Raw genomic sequence first — 18,439 nt, 5'->3', positions numbered from 1 at the left:
CACCCCTTTAAGGTATTGTTCAAATTATGTGGGACAATATACCAATATAAAAACTTAGTGTTAAGGGTTGGTTCAAACAGGCAGTCCCCGCCCCAAACTCATGCAAGAAGGTAATATGATGGGGGGAAAATGTGTCTTTTTACACTAAGTGCAAATGTCCCATCTACTTCGCAAAGGCTTTTTATATTAACTCCGCCCATCACTGTCAGACAAAATTACAAAAAGAAACCAATCCGGTAACAAGAACAGTGGCGTGGAGAGTGGCAGAACCTGATTTCACCAAGTACAGCATGTTCCAGGAACAACATTCCAATCAACCAATCAGATTTAATCAAGTTTAGGCTTACAACCAGGATAGGTGCTTTACCTCAGTGTTTTTCGCTTATAAAGTCCCTCTGATTTTAAGGATAACTTATGGTTAGAGTTTAGTTTAGGAGTATGGATAGGGTTATGATTACCTTTTCAGACAGGAATGCTGTTCTAGGATCAACAAAATTCGTTGACCCAGGAACATGTCTAACTCTGCAAAAGCAGGAGGACATGCTGGAGAGTGAAGATAGTCGACCTGAGTTTTGAATGCTTTTTTTGTTGATCCCATTCTTCTCCCTATTGCAATCACAAATCAGCTTTAATATCAGACACTTACACAATATCATTGAGCTCTAGAATGGTGTCCGGAGGAGGGTTTATCAGCACATACGACAACGTGTTCTGATTGTCATTCATTTCATCTGCAAGAGAAACAAAACACAACATCACTGTCGTACTTAACCCGTTTCAGTTCTTAATAACCAAAAACATTCATGTGACACAGTTCTGATAAATTATCTTTAACATTTATCTTTATCCCTACTCCCTATTATAAATAATGAAACTTCTCTATACTGTTGAGTTGAGTCAGAATAGCCAACAAAAGTAGGGAAATATATTCAATAAAATGTCAAAAGGGGAGGCAGTTGTTGTGTAACCCCACAGTGTTACGATTTTGTAGGCTGGGTTTCTGAGGCTTTGTTGTATTTTACCTGCTTGTAAATGACTGAGAAGTGTGAACCTTTGCAGTTCTGGAAATAAGGAGACTCAAGACTGGGACAAAGTGTCTCTGCTTCTCCAAACCCACCTGTTTGAGCCACTTATAGTGCCAGGCCAGGTAAAAGAGAGAGAAGGGCTAACCGTTACTGACAGGGCATGGCTGCATTTACGGAACGCCCATGCAACCGCAAGCGCTCCCCATGCGCGGACACATGCAGACAGGGTCCGCATCCACCCACGAATTCAATATTTCCATCCATCCATCCATCCATATACTGCATCATATAATCACAGCTGACCCCATAAACGTTGCTCGGTTGCCATGCTAACACACAGCCCAAAGTCATCAAACAGTGAGACTGACACACAGACAGATATGAGCATGCTTAGAAGATCTGTCAGGCCCACCAGCCAAGGCTCAACCAATCAGAGTGAAGCAAAAAACATTAGTAGTGTGGGATTGGGAGGAGTCAATATTCAAATGCTAATTAAATCATTATACCAATGGGAAACCCAAGTACTTCTTACTTCTCCCAGTATCACCCCGTTAAAAAGAATAAAACAAAAACAATGCCGTAGATCAGTGCAAGCAGACTTATAAGTGTGCACCTAAATACCTGCACTAGGCGGACCCTTCCGACAAAGACTGAATGCTTTCTACTCCACTCTGTCCAAACATCCTGGAATCAAAAGCCCTCACTCATCATGTATTATATCAATGCTCATATGCCAGTGAGTACCTGCAGTACCCTTTGTCATGTAAGTACCCTCTTCAGTTCGTACCAGAGGAGAAAAAGACAACTACATCACTAATTTAACTATTAGATCAGACTTCATTATTTCATAAAACAGGTCAGCACTGCTGTCAAATGACATTGTTGTACAGGAGCATGTTTTTGCAAGCATAATGACGAGACAATGTTAGGTGCAATACTGCAGATTTGGGTATAAAAAATGGATTTTAACATAAAAATTGTGACTAATAGCCATGTGAAAAATACAATGTCTGTAAATGCTGTATATTACATCCACACATAGTCTATGCAGGATGAAGTTACAGATTTTATTTATAATTGTATTTAATTCATAGTAAAATGCTACACTTTTTTTTTTGCATTTATGTATATGTACGGAATAATGTACAGCCATGATCGCAAAATTATTGTTATCAGGACGGGTGACAAAAAGCTAAAGGCTTTTATTTTGCAATAATGACGTGCCGACTGTGCATTATACAGCTTTTTACACAGCTACTTAAAAAAAAAATGTGGAACATTAATTTCAGTTGAAACGACTTGAAATGTTTTCATAGTACATGACTATTTACAATCAAGTATTCCAGTGTGCTGTGTAATAATAATTATACATAAATGCAAATAAATAGCATCAGTTGGCTTTACAGATAAGCGCAAGGGTCGTTTCTAAATCATACTGGTTTTGTCCAGAGTCATTATAATGTCAATAGCCAGCAGTTTCCTGTAGTCTGTTTTTAATAAGATAAGAGAAAGGCTCATGGGACACAGACTAGCCTAGTGATGTCATCTGGAAAAAATGTAAAAACAGGAGGACTGCAGGCTTCATGTAGCTTTAGTAAGAAACTGTCTGCCAGGACAATTTAAGAATCAGGCACTTTAAAATTGTGCATATATGACTTTCGAATCTAAAAAAAAAAACGAAACAAAAAGGCCCACTGGTGCTTATCCTATTAAATACAGACTGCCGATGCTGTTCCAATTAATGTCACTGGACAAATTGAGCAGTGCAGTTTCCTATTAACATCTGTCTCCAGAACATCAGGTTTCATTCAGCTCATGAATCAAGTGACTTGCTCTACAGGAACGATCCTATACTACAGGAACAGTGTTGTTGGGTGGATTTACCTTGCAAATATCCTAGATTTACTCGGTTCATCACATCACTTGCGGTTAAATTAGCTACGTCCTCTACAGTGTGCAGGGAAAAGGCCCAAAGTAGAAAGAGATAAGAAAGAAAAGGTCAAGCAAGCAGCTCAGAAAGCAGCACTTTGTAAAGAGAAAGATCAAGAAAAAATCATCATGCAAAAAACACATTCTCAAAATATCATTCAGCACTTTATACTATTATGGTTTATGTTAGTTATAGGACTAGTTATAGGACTATAAAATGTCATTACTAACAGAACCCTATGGTTTACATCTCATTTTTAAAGATGAAGTGTGTAATTTCAGTGTAAAGTGGGAAAAGAAGTAGTTATATAATAACTATAATATAATTAACTATTATACAATAAATAAAATATATATATACACACATTTTTTATGTAAACGCAAACTTATGTTAGATGCGATTAATCAATCTGACAGCACTAGTTTTAACATTAAAAAATTACACACTTCGCCTTCAGTTTTCAACAGTATTTCTCAGAGTTAGTGAAAATCAGAGAATGATTTTTTGCAACATGGAGGATGGGAAAGTGAGTAGTGAGAAGTTTCTAGAAAGGTGAATATAGAATAAAAGACCAGGCAGGACATACAAAACAGAAGTTGTCGATGGTTAGCTCTGGCCATTCAAACGACCACCTATCCTTCAACAATAAATCATATTCATCATGACGCTATACAACCCACCTGCTATAATATGGGAACATCTATGATATACAGTGAGGAATATTTTTTTTAATAAATTATTAAATAAAAGTACAGATGGTCAGATGTTCTTGCTTTCATTGAAGCTCAAGACATTTCATAGATCATGTCAAAACATGCTGGAGAACATGATCATTAGGTTTGAATCAAACGTGTGGACTTCATGCGGAAATTCAGATAATCATTAAAAAAATGAATTGTGCTCAAAGTGATATGTCGATTACATAAAAGGAATATTTTCACTAGTGGTTTGAGACCATTGGACTCAACTGTAGTATAATTAAAAATATTCCCTTCTGCAATGATTAATAATAAAGGCATGTAAACTCTATTTCACTCCTCTTTCTGTTTGTAGTTCTCCTGTGATCCCTGATAAAGGATGTTTCATAAGAATAATGATTGATGCAGGGGACACAAGGGGACACCATTAAATGATTTACAAAGAGAAACACTGTGAAAACAGTTCTCCACCATAGTACATTTATAATGACACAATGTATCAAAAAGACATCAATGCAAGGGGTTCTACACCCTCAGTATTTTAGTAGGCACAAATGGAAATACTCACTTCCCCTTGTCAAACTCACCGTATCCCACAGTGGGCAGCCCTAAGTGCTTCATGCGGTTCTTCACCAGCTCTGACAGCTCCTGTCTCTCGGAGCGCCGGTACAGGTTCAGGCGCTGTTGATTGATGCGTTCGGCTCGACTGGGTGGTTTAGTGTTTTTCCTGCTCAGCCGTCTCGCCCACTGCATGCTCTTCTTCCGCAGGAGTGGGTGCTCTGATTGGTCGCTCCCTGTGGAGTTTCTGTGGGCGGTTTTCTCTTTCCAGGATTCCCTGCGATCCCGCGGGTCCTCACAGTCCTCCACAGACACCTGAGACTGGTCAGCATGGCAACAGGTTGTCAATAGGTTAACAGTGTTTAAAGTGGTGGGCTGACGTTTTCATTGTCTGAGGGCTGAATCATTACGTTGTACTTTTTTGTATCAGTTTATTAGCAGCTGAACCACTTTACTCTGTAAAGGTGCACTAAGTAATTACATATATTTTAGCTGTCTCTAATTCAACATTTTTTCTTTTGTCAAATCAACTTAGATAATTAATCTGATTCAGATAACATAATATTTTGAGTTTCTCTTGACTTAACAAATCTCCTTGTATTAACTGATTTTTTTAATTTCAACGAATTCAAAATTGTAAGGCAACCAGTTAACTTATTTTTTAAGTTAAACCAACAATATATTTTTTACAGTGTGATATGAGACTTTTAAGGTACAGTCCTGTTAAAAATATTGGTGTCAGTAAGATATATATTTTTTATTAATACTTGTATACAGCAAGGATGCATTAAATTGATCAGTGATAACGGTCACGACATTTACATTGTTACAAAATATTTCTATTTCAAATAAATGCTGTTCTTTATATTCGTTTGAACTTTATATTCCTCAAAAAATCCAGAAAAAAAGTATCCTGGTTTCCACCAAAAATATTAAAGGGATAGTTCACTTTAAAATTATTTTTTGGTATGTTTTAGCTTACCTCAAGCACATCCAAGATGTAGGTGTCTTTGTTTCCGCAGTAGTTTCAATTTTGATATTTTTAGGTCAAACCGTTCTTGTCTGCCAGTCATATAATGCAGGTCTATGGTCACCACCTCAAAGAGCATGCACAGAGAAGTCCAAATTAAACATGATTTAATGACTCGTAAATGTAAGTACACATTGATGGCCTAAGACACGAAACGAGCGGTTTGTGTGAGAAAACGAACAGTATTTATATCGTTTTTACCTCTTGTAGCCACGTCCAAGTGATCTGAGGGCGCGGGCGCTTCGGTCTGCGTATGCGCCGGAAGTGATCTCTCGCGCGTGTACGTCACTCATTGTTTACACAGAGATTTCGGAAGTGTTACCTTTCACTGTGAAGATCTAAACATATTTAGATATACAGGAAATCGCAATGGAAGACGATTTCGATATATCAACAAGACAACGTTGAATTTTTTTCGTACACGCCCTCAGATCACTTGGACGTGGCTGTGTTTACAAGAGGTAAAAACGATATAAATACTGTTCGTTTTCTCACACAAACCGCTCGTTTCATATCTTAGGCCATCAATGTGTACTTACATTTACGAGTCATTAAATCATGTTTAATTTGGACTTCTCTGTGCATGCTCTTTGAGGTGGTGACCATAGACCTGCATTATATGACTGGCAGACAAGAACGGTTTGACCTAAAAATATCAAAATTGAAACTACTGCGGAAACAAAGACACCTACATCTTGGATGCCCTTGAGGTAAGCGAAAACATACCAAAAATTTATTTCAAAGTGAACTATCCCTTTAAGCAGCACAATTGATAATAATAATGGTGCTGCTTAATAAATTATTAATTCAATAATTTGTGAAAGTTAATTCACTTCAAGTTATAATCGCAATGCTGATAATTATTTACCAAATTGCAGCCTTGGTGAGGATAAGAGACTTGCATAAAACATAAACAAATCTTACTGACCCCAAACTTGTAGTGAAAGTCAATCTGACGTTTTAGAATAAAAATAGCTTAGAAAAAAAATAGAAAAAGTACAAATTTTCCAGATAATAATAATATTTTCTATTAATAATAATTTTAATTATTTGATTTGACTTCAGTGCAGTTATAATGAAGAAAAAAACACAATTATTTAATTATGGAAACAACATTATAATGTTGCTTTTTTTAGTTAAGAAAACTACTTAATGCACCTTTAAATAACCCCACTCACGTTACTAAATGTATATTTTTTGTATAGATTACCAGTAACATATAAAGAGTAAATGACACAGGACAGACAATGAGCCATTGAAACATAATTCCATTAACATATGAGAATGTGGTTGAGAAATGGCATGAAGTCTGCATTCTTACCTCTTTACAAACCTCCTTATACTTGAAAAAGCAATAGTTGTGAATGATCAAAATGAGAAATGATTAGCACAAGGATTTCACAAGCTTCAAGTCACAACACAGTTAATAAGGCAGCCAGCAAAGCCATGATTTAGCCCAAAATAAAGCTGTAAATCTTCAACACTGCACAAGATCAAGTAAAGGCACAGAGACAGATCGTATCTGCTGTGCAAGCGTCTGGAGCTGCATGGACCGTGTAAAGGGTATTTATCCGTGTCTGAATGCTCTGATCTCTTCCTCTTAATCTCATCTTACCTCCGAGGAAGAGAACATGTGAGATTCAGTGCGGTATATCCCAATGGGGATTTCTGCACTAGATGAACACAGCTTCTGGAATAGTCTTCCATATGTCCGGATCCATAAGTCCTCTTCCGATACCTTCATCTGTTTCAAAAGTGAAGCTCATTAACATGCATGTCAAATTTTACTAAACTAAGCTAAATAATATATATATATATATATATATATATATATATATATATATATATATATTATGTTATTATTTTATATTATATATATTATTATCAGCTTATAGTATATATATATATATATATATATATATATATATATATTGTATAAGCTGATTTTGGGCTGAAATCTAACATTTCGTGGGAGTTTTAATGAGAGTCGTCCATCACGTCACATACTAATCTGCCTTTAAACCTTGTGATGTTATTTTTACACCGTCTGTTTCAATTCAACACTCCTGTCAGCGCCAACAGATTTGTGGGTGGGCAAGTTCAAATAACCAGCTTTGTGCATTTTAACTCAAACAATGACTTTGCATAATACATCACGCACTGATGCTAGACGAACTGGCTTGCTGAGGGTGTGTGGGTGCGTTTTTTTGTTTGCGCTTACACTTACAGCACACAGGTAGCCAGAGCCCGGGGTGGTGTCTAGACCCAGCAGAAGTCTTGCAATGAGAATCATGTAGTCCTTCACAAAAGACTAGAAGATAAACAGAAACGATATATAAACACATAAACAGTCCCCAGAAAGCACACAGATGATCTCCAGACCTCACACAATCAATAAAGGCTCTTTAGAGACACAATGCCTGAGGGGAGCAAAACCTACTGCAAATGCCACTCAATGTTCTCTGCTTCTATCTGCCTCACAGAAAGGTATCAGCCTTCATGAGTATCAAATGTGCAGAGATACAAAAATAAACTGCAATAAACTGATGTACACTCATCGGCTGCTAGAGAATACTCTTAAAGCACTGTGAGGGTCGTGCTGAATGAATTCCCGCGTCTCACCAGAAGATGGCGCCCTCAGTTGAATCATCTATCCATCGATTTTCCAAACTGCCGTGTCAACATCTTAATACCATAACGGTATAAATTCCTTTTTGATTGATTATTCAATTGTTTAATAAGGTTTAAACATGCTTATTACCAAGACAGAGTTCAATATAAATCTTTTCATTACTACTGAGCCGCCAGTTTATTTTCAAATGATTATTAAACAGCAACAAACTGTGAAAGGCGGCAGCCCTTGCAGCGCATTCAGTGTCCGAATTCAGTCACTCCTTCAAGTGAACTATATTAGTGGAGTAATGTAGGGAATAGTTAATGAGGGTATAGGGGGGCGATTTCTAACACAGCTTATGACTGACTGCTCATCAAGTTATGTTTCGTACATAACTGTTTTCTGTGCCTCTATGGTCAAAACATGCATATAGTACCAAATTAATGAATGTATATACTTTTCTATGATGCTTACATTGCAAAGCTATTAAAATAATCATGATCGATATACAGAGTCATGTACTCATTACTAATACTTTTACATTTTACTTCATACATTTTAATGTGGGAGGGGCAATGAAACATTCAGCTGAACTTGAGTTTATTAACTTTTTATATTTATAATATATATACACACACACACACACACACACTAGAGTTCAAAAGGGTAGAATGGTTTTGAAATATGAGGCTTATGCACACCATGGTTGCATATATTTGAGCAAAAATACAGTAGGCTAATAAACAGTAATATTGTGAAATATTTAAAATAACTATTTAAAAATATTTTGAAATGTAATTTTTTCCTGGAAAACTACAGAGTGTCACATGATCCTTCAGATATCATTCTGATATGCTGATTTGGTGTTGAAGGAACATTTATTCTTATATCAATGTTGAAAACAGTTGTGCTGCTGAATATTTTTGAGGAAACTGTGACCGATTTTTTTCAAGATTATTTGATGCATAGAAAGTTCAAAAGAACAGAATTAATTTGAAATGGAAATATTTTATAACTTTATAAATGTCTTTACAGGCACTTTTGATCGATTTGATGTGTCCTTGCCGAATAAAAGCATTAATTTTTTCTTACTGACCCCACACTTTTGAATAGTAATGTATTATTAGAATGTATTTTGTACAGAATTAGCAGAATTTGCATCTGATCTATTACTCACCTGGTAAAGTAGAGTGTCCAGCATACTAATACTGAACACTCTGCCTGCAGCGAATGGGAGGCGGAACATGAATGCCAGATTAGAGCCTTTATCTCTCTCGATCTGGAGAAAGGGGAAAAACATCACAACAAAAGATTGATGGAACTTTCCACCACTGATGATCTCAGATTTTGACACCATCTGGAAATCTGTGACGCAGTATTATATTATTTTCAGTATTTTCAGCCTTTTGAAGCATGCGATCACCACAAATAAATCATACTTAATAATCACTTGACAGATTCCTAATGGAACATGTCATAATAAATTCGTAGAATTCAAGCAAAGTTATTTTGTATCATAGAAAAGTTTGAAATTATATTATGCTAATGTTAGGTCTGGTTAGAGTAGTTAAATTGTCTACTGGCAAGGAAGAAAAATTATAAATTCTTAGTCCAAACATCTGAGATCACTTTGAAAATATGGGACTCAAAATGTAATTTAAATCTGAAAATAAAAATAATTTAGATTATTTCTGCACTATTTCTATTTCATTTGAGGTTTTACACAAACTCATGAAGCTCATGCAGCTCGAATTTAATCATCCTGAAATTCATATTAACTTTGCAATTCAACTTTTCACTCAAACTATAATTGATATTATAATTTGCAATAATTACAATAAATAAATCAAAAAGCACGTCTCAGATGTTTGGACCCCAATAAAAAGTCAAATGGCGTGGCTGTTAAGATATGAGACCTTTTCAAGTTTGGAGAGAGCCAGGGAGTAGCAGTCTTTGGCACGAAACTGCATGAATCTCATATTAGAAGGATGGGTTAGCTCAGTGATTATGCTGAGACTAGGAAACAACCTAGTAGAGGACACAATAACGGCAGAACAAAGACAAAAATGACGTTTAGCGGGGAAAAGGAATTAGTACCCAATGCCATCATGTTTCCAGCTGATGCTGAAAAAGACATCAGCTTAAAGAAAAACAAATAACAACCAATTTGCTAAAGTTATTAATGTTCGTTCGTACCTGAACATGGTCTGCACATTGACTATGGTTTTAGCATCTGCCATGTAGTCTTCCTCTGCACTCATAGTGCTCTCCTTGTCCACCACCACCAGGTTATCAGCGTAGATGATGCCACACTGCAGTAAGTTATCCAAACTACGACAGAAACCAGCACAAACCCACCATTCAGACTGGACTAAAGCCCATTTCAGGATGTGCATGTTTACTGAAATGTTTAAAGACCTACTTGTCTATGGTTCCAGCCATGTAGTACACCATAGGGAAACAGCAGATGGCCTCAAGAAAATGATTATCGGGCCTGGAAATGGAGAGGAAGAGCAGTTTAACAATGCTAATCCACTCACAGCTGCAGTTTTAAAGTTCTTAAAGGTTTGGCACTGGCAAACAACCTTATAAAAATGTATTAACGGAGTAAAAGCTTGTGCAAAATGTATAAACAGGTAATTGCAAAAAGGATTTTGACACATCTCCGAAGTTGCCATGGAAACTCTGAGGAAGAATCTACAATGTGACGACAATTGTGTACACAATTTTGCATTACTGAAAGGAAGAATGTGCGGAGCATAATGAACATGCCTCTGAAAGTGTATAGCATTGGAGAGGAAGATAATACATTAAGATGGACAGTAAACTGCAAATTGCTATCATTTCAATATAATGCACTTTAGAACGTGATAGGTCGATAAAGAAATATGTTTTTATGCAGATATGCCTGGAAGTATTTTCAAGTGGTAAAGTCGGGGTTAAGTAATGCTTCTGCCTGACTATCGAAGTACAGTAACAGGAACATGCGGTGGGAAAAGTGATGAGGCAGCTCGCTCACGGGTTATCCAACAGCAACACAATGGGATTCAGCTCCTTCCGGGGTCGGTAATAGGCACGCAGCGGCACTATGAAGTTGTACAAGCCGTTTCCTGCTGTCTCAGCCGAAACGATAATCAACTTGTTCTTGAAACCATACGCCTTGGCATCTTCAAAACTATTGTGCCGACAACCCTGAATCAAACACAATTAAATAAATGATGGACTGGAATAAATGACGATAAGAGGGATCAGATTTAAATGCATTGAGGGATTTTAGGCAGGCCAAATTAAATGAACATATAATGGCATTGATAGGTTTAAATATTAATATTTAAACATAGAATATTGTTACACACTATCATGTTGCTATAAATAAATAAAAGTACAATGAAATGAAAGCATTAATAAATAAACAAGCCATGAAATACGATTATTTTTTTTTTTATATCAAATGAAAAAGTGAAATACCATATGAAATATGTCTAGAAATAAAATGAATTATGACCTGAAATACCTTAAACAGAATGTGAAGTAAAGAAAATAAATATAATATGGAGCTGAATGCATCACGAAATGTTGCAATCAATAAATATAACCAGAATGAAAAGGGAGTAAACATAAATAAATAGTATGTGAAATGTATTTATGTAAAATGAAAAGAGACCTTTAATTATTTTATTTAGACTGTTAAATCCCTCCATATAAATGCATTAGCACAACTACACATACACACAACAATTAAACTACCCCATACCAATGAATTAAACTGAATCGGAATATCAGTGTTTCAGGGTGAATTAAGATTTATACTCTCACCTTGTCAAGTCGTAAACAACAAAATGGCGCCTTTTGTTGCAGAAGGTGGCAAAGAGTTGGGGAGCTTCCAATGTAAGGGGAGTTTGGAGGGTAGCCTTTAACACACCTTGAAAAAGTAGAAGGATATAAAATGTCAAAGGTCTGAGTGTGAATTAGAACGAATTCTTCTGTTTAAAAATGCACAGAATATACAGTAAATGAACCCCTGACTGACATCAATCAATCTCCAAAGGCTTTATTTTTGAAAGCATGGCATGTAAATGATCAGTAGAGGGCACTGTGAGTGCACTGAACATTCAGCGGGGATCTTCACCGACTCTTACAAAATGTAAAAATGCAGAAAGTTTTCTATGAGGGATGTGTTTAGGAGTAGGGTTAGAGTCAGTGGAGAGAGAGAGAGGAGAGGAGAGTGCACATGTCTCCTCCGGCTCTGACTGACATAAGCAAACGCTGTAATTATTCTGCAGCATGACCGCTGAAAGGCTGTTAGCAACTAATATGTTTAAAGTTCATCTGATCTTCCTGAAAGCTATTAAATGTAATTCAACATTCGCACTGGCGAAAGAGTACAGTAAGGAAAATAACTAGAAGTAATTGGGATCAGTAAGAAATTTTTTTTTTTCAATTAATAGTTTTATTCAATAAAGATGCATTAAATTGATCACAAATAGTAGTAACGAGATTTCTAAAATTACAAAGATTTCTACTTCAAATAAATGCTGTTCTTTTTAACTTTCTATTCATCAAAGAATCCAAAAAAAAAAAAAAATGTATCACGGTTTCTACAAAAATATTAGGCAGCACAACTGTTTATCAGCATTGATAATAATTAGAAATATTTTTGAGCAGCGAATCAGCATATTCAAATGATTTCTGCATAATAAAGTAATGATGCTGATAATTCAGCTTTGCCATCACAGGAATAAATTACATTTGAAAATATATCAAAATAGCAAACAGTTCATTTCACAATATTGCTGTTTTACTTTATTTTTGATCAAATAAATGCAGCCTTCTTTTAAAAACCTTTCAAAATCTTTTTAAACTTTTATACGGAAGGGTATAGGATTTGATTGGCCCCTTTATCATCCAATGGCCATTTTATTAGCCATTTTGTTTTGAAAAAGTAATGTTTAGTAAAGGAAAAGCACAGCTCTACACATCAAGCCTCATGATTTAAGGCTCATTTCTTTGACATTTGCTGGCTGTTTAAAAAGTCAAAGACAAACGACTCTATTGCTGTTCCCCTTAAAAACCTTATTCATTTTGTACTTTTGTCAACATTATTTACTCTATGGCCGGTGCTCCTTCCTCATCGGACTGGTTGGTCTCATCTTCAGAGGGGTCACTGAGAAGATCACAAGGCAGGATGGCAGAGGAATCTGCAATCTCCAGCACAGGGGCAATGCTGGGTCTCCGACTCCCAGCTCCGTTCTCCGTGGGCAGAGCCAGTTTACTGCTGTCAGCCGGTGGATCTGGATTCTGCAGGTCAATGGCCACAGTTCCTGCAATACAACACAAATCAGCCATGAGAGTGGAGGTTTTCCTTCTCAGCTTGCAGCATGGAAGATGCAGCATGAGGAAATTCATATAGATGTGTTTACCCGGTGAAACCAAACATCTCAAATCTGTTGTCTGATCTGATATCTCAGCTGCTTTTGTGCAAATTTGAGTGCAATGAAAACTGCCAAAGAAATATCATCAATTTTAGCCAACGTGACTCAGAATTTAGGTCAATTCCAGTTCATTTCCACCAGCGCTTGAATAAAAACTGAAAGATTTGACTAAATTACTAGAACAATTGGCCTACATGTAGAGTAGATGATATGAATGTTTAATTATAGCATTTCTCAAAAGCACTGAAGTTGACCTCAACCCTGATTTATTGCTTTTTATGAATAAACACTGATTTGCACATTTCAAATCAGTGCTTTGCAACCAAAATCTTTAAGCACAGTGAGGTTTAATTTAAAAATGGTGAAGGGAAGAAAATGTTCTGAAGGGAAATTCTGCTGTTATGTAGAAGAATGTTCTGCTGCAAAATGTTAAGTGTAGAAAGAAAAAAAAAACCTGTGAAGAAACATAATTGACTAAATGCTAATTATGTTAGAGAGTAGTCCAGGGATATTTTACACATGCAAGTGCAGTTACAAAGCCCAATTAGAAAAACAAATCTTCATTAAAACAGCTTGCAGGACAAAAGACTTGACCTGTGAATTCCTAACGGGAATGAACGGGAGAGAAAGGTTTCTGTAAATGTTAACATTTACACAGACATCCACCAATGATGTCTTATGATTTAACTGGGATTTAACTAATGCTATGAAAACCACATGCTCAGACTTACCATATGAAGCAGACTGATCAACTTCAACAAAGGAAAAAACAATAAAAGAAAGTATATTTTATCATGAGCATGAGCATATTTTGATATATTCACCCTGCTACTGCTGTTTCTGAGTGCTACTTTCAAACCACTAACCGGCATATGTTAACCATATGGAAATCGCATTAAACCAACCCTGAGGCTGCACTGATGTAAACCAATTAAAACTTGTGCTTCATTTGTTTCGGATGTTATGTAACAATAACAACAACACCATTAATGTTTAAATCAGTCGTGCTAGTGGCGCAGAAATTACAGACTAATTCCACCCTTAGTTTGATTATTAAAAGGTCAAAGGCTTCTGTTAGTGACATGACGTTCAGGTGTGTTCCCTCACCCATGCTTGCGATGATGCTTTGCACCGGGAGACGAGAGGGAGCGTCATACACGCCGGTGGCCGACAGCCCTTTGCTGTGCTTCTCCTCCTGTTTGAAGATGAACGCAGAGTTCTCCTCCTTAGTGATGTTGATGTAGTAGCAGGTATCTGTGGCGGACATGATGTGGCGAGGGCCGGGGTTCAGAAGTATGCTCTTATTCTCTTCTCTCTTTGTGCCAATTAGGCAGACACCGTACCTAAGGAAAAGACGATTGTGTGTGTTTAACACGGAGTTTAAGAGGGAAAAGCACAGTTGTAACTCATCTTTATTTGGGAGGATCTACATCCTGTTCCTGCTTTTTTTTATTATATAACATTCAAGTTTATTGTCAAAAATCCAACAGTGAGCCTCATCTTCTATAAAGCATCTAAAAAGAAGTGCATATATGTAGTAATATATCATGTGAATAAAAGTACTACGATACAAATGGCAAATGAAGTATACACATGGTAGTAAAGTGCAGTTGAGCATTATAGTGCAAATGAGATTAGTACAGTATGAGACTGACTGAGCAACAAAGTGCAAATTACATGATATGCACACTAACGTATATATCATGTAAGATTGCATATATCAAGATTTTTATTTCGAGAAATTAATACTTTTATTCAGCAAGGAACGCTAAATTGATCAAAAGCGACAGTAAACACTTTTATGTTGCTACAAAAGATTTCCATTTCAAAAATATGCTGTTCTTTTGAACTTTCTAATAATAATAATAATGTTTTTTGAGCAGTAAATCAGCATATTAGAATGATTTCTTAAGGATCATGTGACACTGAAGACTGGAGTAATGATGCTGAAAATTCTGCTTTGCATCACAGGAATTATTAACATTTGAAAATATATTGAACATTTATTTTAAATTGTAATAATATTTCACAAAAGTATTGTTATTACTGTACACTGTAATTTTTGTTTTTTAACTTACTACCAGAAGTTGAGAGAACTTTTTTAATTCTGTCAGTTTATATACATCGGACAAATCAATTGGATAAATACAGTAAATTAAGTTTAGTTTACTAAAAGATTTTTACAGTGTATTTATATATATATTTTTTTTTCAAAGCAATTTACATTTTATTCATACATTTATACATATCACTTCATGTCAAAGGTGAAAAAAAAACAATGTTCATTTTTCTTACAGTGTATTTTTTATCAAATAATTGCAGCCCTGCATATGAGACTTCTTCAAAAATATACAAAATATTGAATGGTGGTGTAAGTAGGGATTGTGATAAAAAAATATGCATGAATACAATTCAAAAAGGTGTAAAATGCAAACAGTGGTGTGCAAAACAGGGGAACAGGAAAATGTGAAAAATTCAAGCATGCTCAATCAATTGATTGATGAGTTTTTAAAGCACATTTATCAAGAGGCACAAAAAATGTGTCATATTTTTCTGAGGGTTTATAAAATAATAATTTCACATACATCCGAATAGTGAATCGTGCATCTAAATAAATGTTAAATGCTCAACAATCACTCACTTTTTATGTGCATGGAAGGAGGCGTAAGTGAAACTCTTCCCGTCATATTCGCCAAAGAACTTGCTGTCCATCAAACGGATGTGGTAAACTTCATTCCCCGAGCAACGGCCATACGTCCTCTGCCACTGTTCTGGAGAAGTCTGTCCCTCCCTGAAACCCCAAACAGACTAAAATGCAAGCGCTAAGACAACACTCCAAAAAACAGTAGGAAACTATTGTGGGATCATTTGAGTTTTCTTTATGAAATGGTTCACCCAACAAGTTCAGGTGACCGCATTCAATCTCCCTCTGACAAATGATCACATAAAGTTTAATGCCATTGATCGGCTCCCCTGGCAAATCTGCTCTGACTAATTATTTGTGGCACTATTATTTGTTAGGGATCACGGAATTGGAAAGGTTAAGCGAGGAGCCATTATTCATTAGTAAATCCTTCAATAAACTAAACAGCATTTCAGGAAACACTTCTCGTACATCAGCCGTCAAATGAAAGAGGAAAGACATCAGTACTCACTGTCCACGAGACGTGTGCACCAGCAGTGTGACCAGTGTAGAGGTGGCTGGACACACACAGTTGAGGGCCAGCATGGCATACTTGAACTCCTCTTCACACACCACATGATCTAGAAAACAAAACATACCTACACATAATCTATGTGAGAATAATATAATTTATATAATATAATATAATTTATATAATATAATATAATATAATATAATATAATATAATATAATATAATATAATATAATATAATATAATATAATATAATATAATATAATATAATATAATATAATATAATATAATATAACCCTGATTGATATGACGGCAAAGTGTATGTATATATATATATATATATATACACACACACACACACACACACAGTATATATGTTGTTAAATTCAGTCTCACTTTCAATATTACATAATGATGATCAGGTTGAAACACTTGATGGTCTCCCAAAAAATAAATGAATAAAAAAAAAAAACCTCTATTATTAAAAAATAATAAAGCTCCAAGCACAGATGGACTTCCTACTTAATTCTATATACACTTCTATCAGAAACATTATGAAATTAAAAACACCTCAGTTCCACCACACTTGTGAACTGCCCTAATCTCAGAACTAAAGCTGTAAAAAAGAAAAGAAAAAGAAATTCCAACTTTGCCCATATCCCGTATCACTGATCAACATGGCATCAACATCACCAGAACAGCATTAACACCCAGACTTGAATCTTATTTACTCAGATCAAATTGGTTTCATTACTGGCAGACACTCTTCAAATGAGAGACATTATCCTTTTAATGTAATGCATATATCTAGGAAAACAAATAATTTTCAATCCAGAAAAAGCGATTGACAGAGCTAACTGGACTTTTTTTTAAGTGACGCTAAGAATATATAAAACCCTAACCATCATTACCATCATAACACTGTTTTCAGATCCCAAAAAGATCCTTTAAAAGCATATTCTTACATTTACTAAATACTGATCTTAATATCACAACCAGTACCAACTTCTGACTAATTTGTCAAGACTGTTTTCATCTAAAACAAAAATACTGTATGGTTAAAACGTATTTTTTCTCCATTATTTACCTTTCTTAGGGTGTTTGAATTAACACGTGGTTATAGCACACAAAGAGGCATATTAATCCCCCTAACACTTCATCTCTTCTTCTGCTAAATTAACATATGTAAATGCAAATTCAGTGACCCGAGAGGTGGAGGCAGTGCTACACTTACAAAGTGAATACTCATAACCATGAAAGACTTCAATGAGGATGTATGACTTGGGAGGCGGAGAGTGTACAATCCAGAAAGATATTATTTATACAGAAAACACAGACAAGCTACAACCATATATACCACAATAATTGCTAACAGATGGCTGATACACATACGCCCATCCATGTCTAATCGTCAGGACAGTTTTTACATTTCACACTTTTATTGACGTATTTTGTGTTAATAAATCAAAATACATTTAAATGTTTGAAAAAATAGTTGCTTTTTCAGTAAAAAAGTAAAATGGACTATATAAAATGAAAATAAATTTAAAGGACATATTGGTCACAAAACATGACTATGAAAAAAGATCCGAATTAGATTTGTGAAGGACGGATGAATGCTTGCTAAACTGCATATGAAATGATTTGACCTCAGGAAGGCAAAAGACTCACCTGCAAATTTGACATGGAATTTGTTCTCAGGTTTAAGAATCTGGACATATAGAGGACAGTTTGGAGCAAAGTCCTTCACAGCCCAGGCTCGCAGAATGGTTTGATGATCCTATAAGAACAGACAGCATTCTTATATGATGATGTGCAAACTTACATTATTTCATTTTACCATTAATAGTAGATTAAGTTCAGGAAAATGAATTGATGTATTTGTATATATATGAAGAGAAACAATAAAAACACCATAGATAGGCAGACTAAAATTCATGCAATAAGTGTCATAATGGGTAAGCCTACAATGTGATAAAACTAAAATAAAACTCGAA

The 18,439-nt window shown here is 35.5% G+C and overlaps 1 protein-coding gene across 13 annotated transcripts in view; it reads right to left on the bottom strand.

Annotated features, from left to right (window-relative positions):
• The window catches only part of kcnt1b (potassium sodium-activated channel subfamily T member 1b), a 104,359-nt gene that overhangs the window by 1,596 nt on the left and 84,324 nt on the right, over nt 1-18,439 (bottom strand). For 3 of the 13 annotated variants that reach the window (XM_056236928.1, XM_056236969.1, XM_056236991.1), the window contains 17 exons: nt 18,114-18,222; nt 16,443-16,569; nt 15,929-16,078; nt 14,395-14,630; nt 14,019-14,039; nt 12,963-13,176; nt 11,672-11,777; nt 10,875-11,047; nt 10,278-10,349; nt 10,052-10,186; nt 9,772-9,883; nt 9,033-9,134; nt 7,469-7,552; nt 6,857-6,985; nt 4,241-4,532; nt 2,910-2,972; nt 647-731 (listed from right to left, as the gene is read on the bottom strand). In XM_056236928.1, the coding sequence (XP_056092903.1) occupies nt 647-731; nt 2,910-2,972; nt 4,241-4,532; nt 6,857-6,985; nt 7,469-7,552; nt 9,033-9,134; nt 9,772-9,883; nt 10,052-10,186; nt 10,278-10,349; nt 10,875-11,047; nt 11,672-11,777; nt 12,963-13,176; nt 14,019-14,039; nt 14,395-14,630; nt 15,929-16,078; nt 16,443-16,569; nt 18,114-18,222 (2,210 nt within the window). Of the gene's footprint in view, nt 1-643; nt 1,800-2,909; nt 2,973-4,240; nt 4,533-6,856; nt 6,986-7,468; nt 7,553-9,032; nt 9,135-9,771; nt 9,884-10,051; nt 10,187-10,277; nt 10,350-10,874; nt 11,048-11,671; nt 11,778-12,962; nt 13,177-14,018; nt 14,040-14,394; nt 14,631-15,928; nt 16,079-16,442; nt 16,570-18,113; nt 18,223-18,439 lie in introns of those variants that run through there. The other 10 variants (XR_008804069.1, XR_008804067.1, XM_056236937.1 and 7 more) reach the window with 10 other exon arrangements.

This window comes from Rhinichthys klamathensis, unplaced genomic scaffold (genome assembly GCF_029890125.1).
Source record: "Rhinichthys klamathensis goyatoka isolate OS25496 unplaced genomic scaffold, OSU_Roscu_1.1 h1tg000019l_1, whole genome shotgun sequence".
Lineage (NCBI taxonomy): Eukaryota > Metazoa > Chordata > Actinopteri > Cypriniformes > Leuciscidae > Rhinichthys > Rhinichthys klamathensis.
The sequence above is the reverse complement of the archived record's forward strand: the minus strand, read 5'-3'. Positions and strand labels throughout refer to the sequence as shown.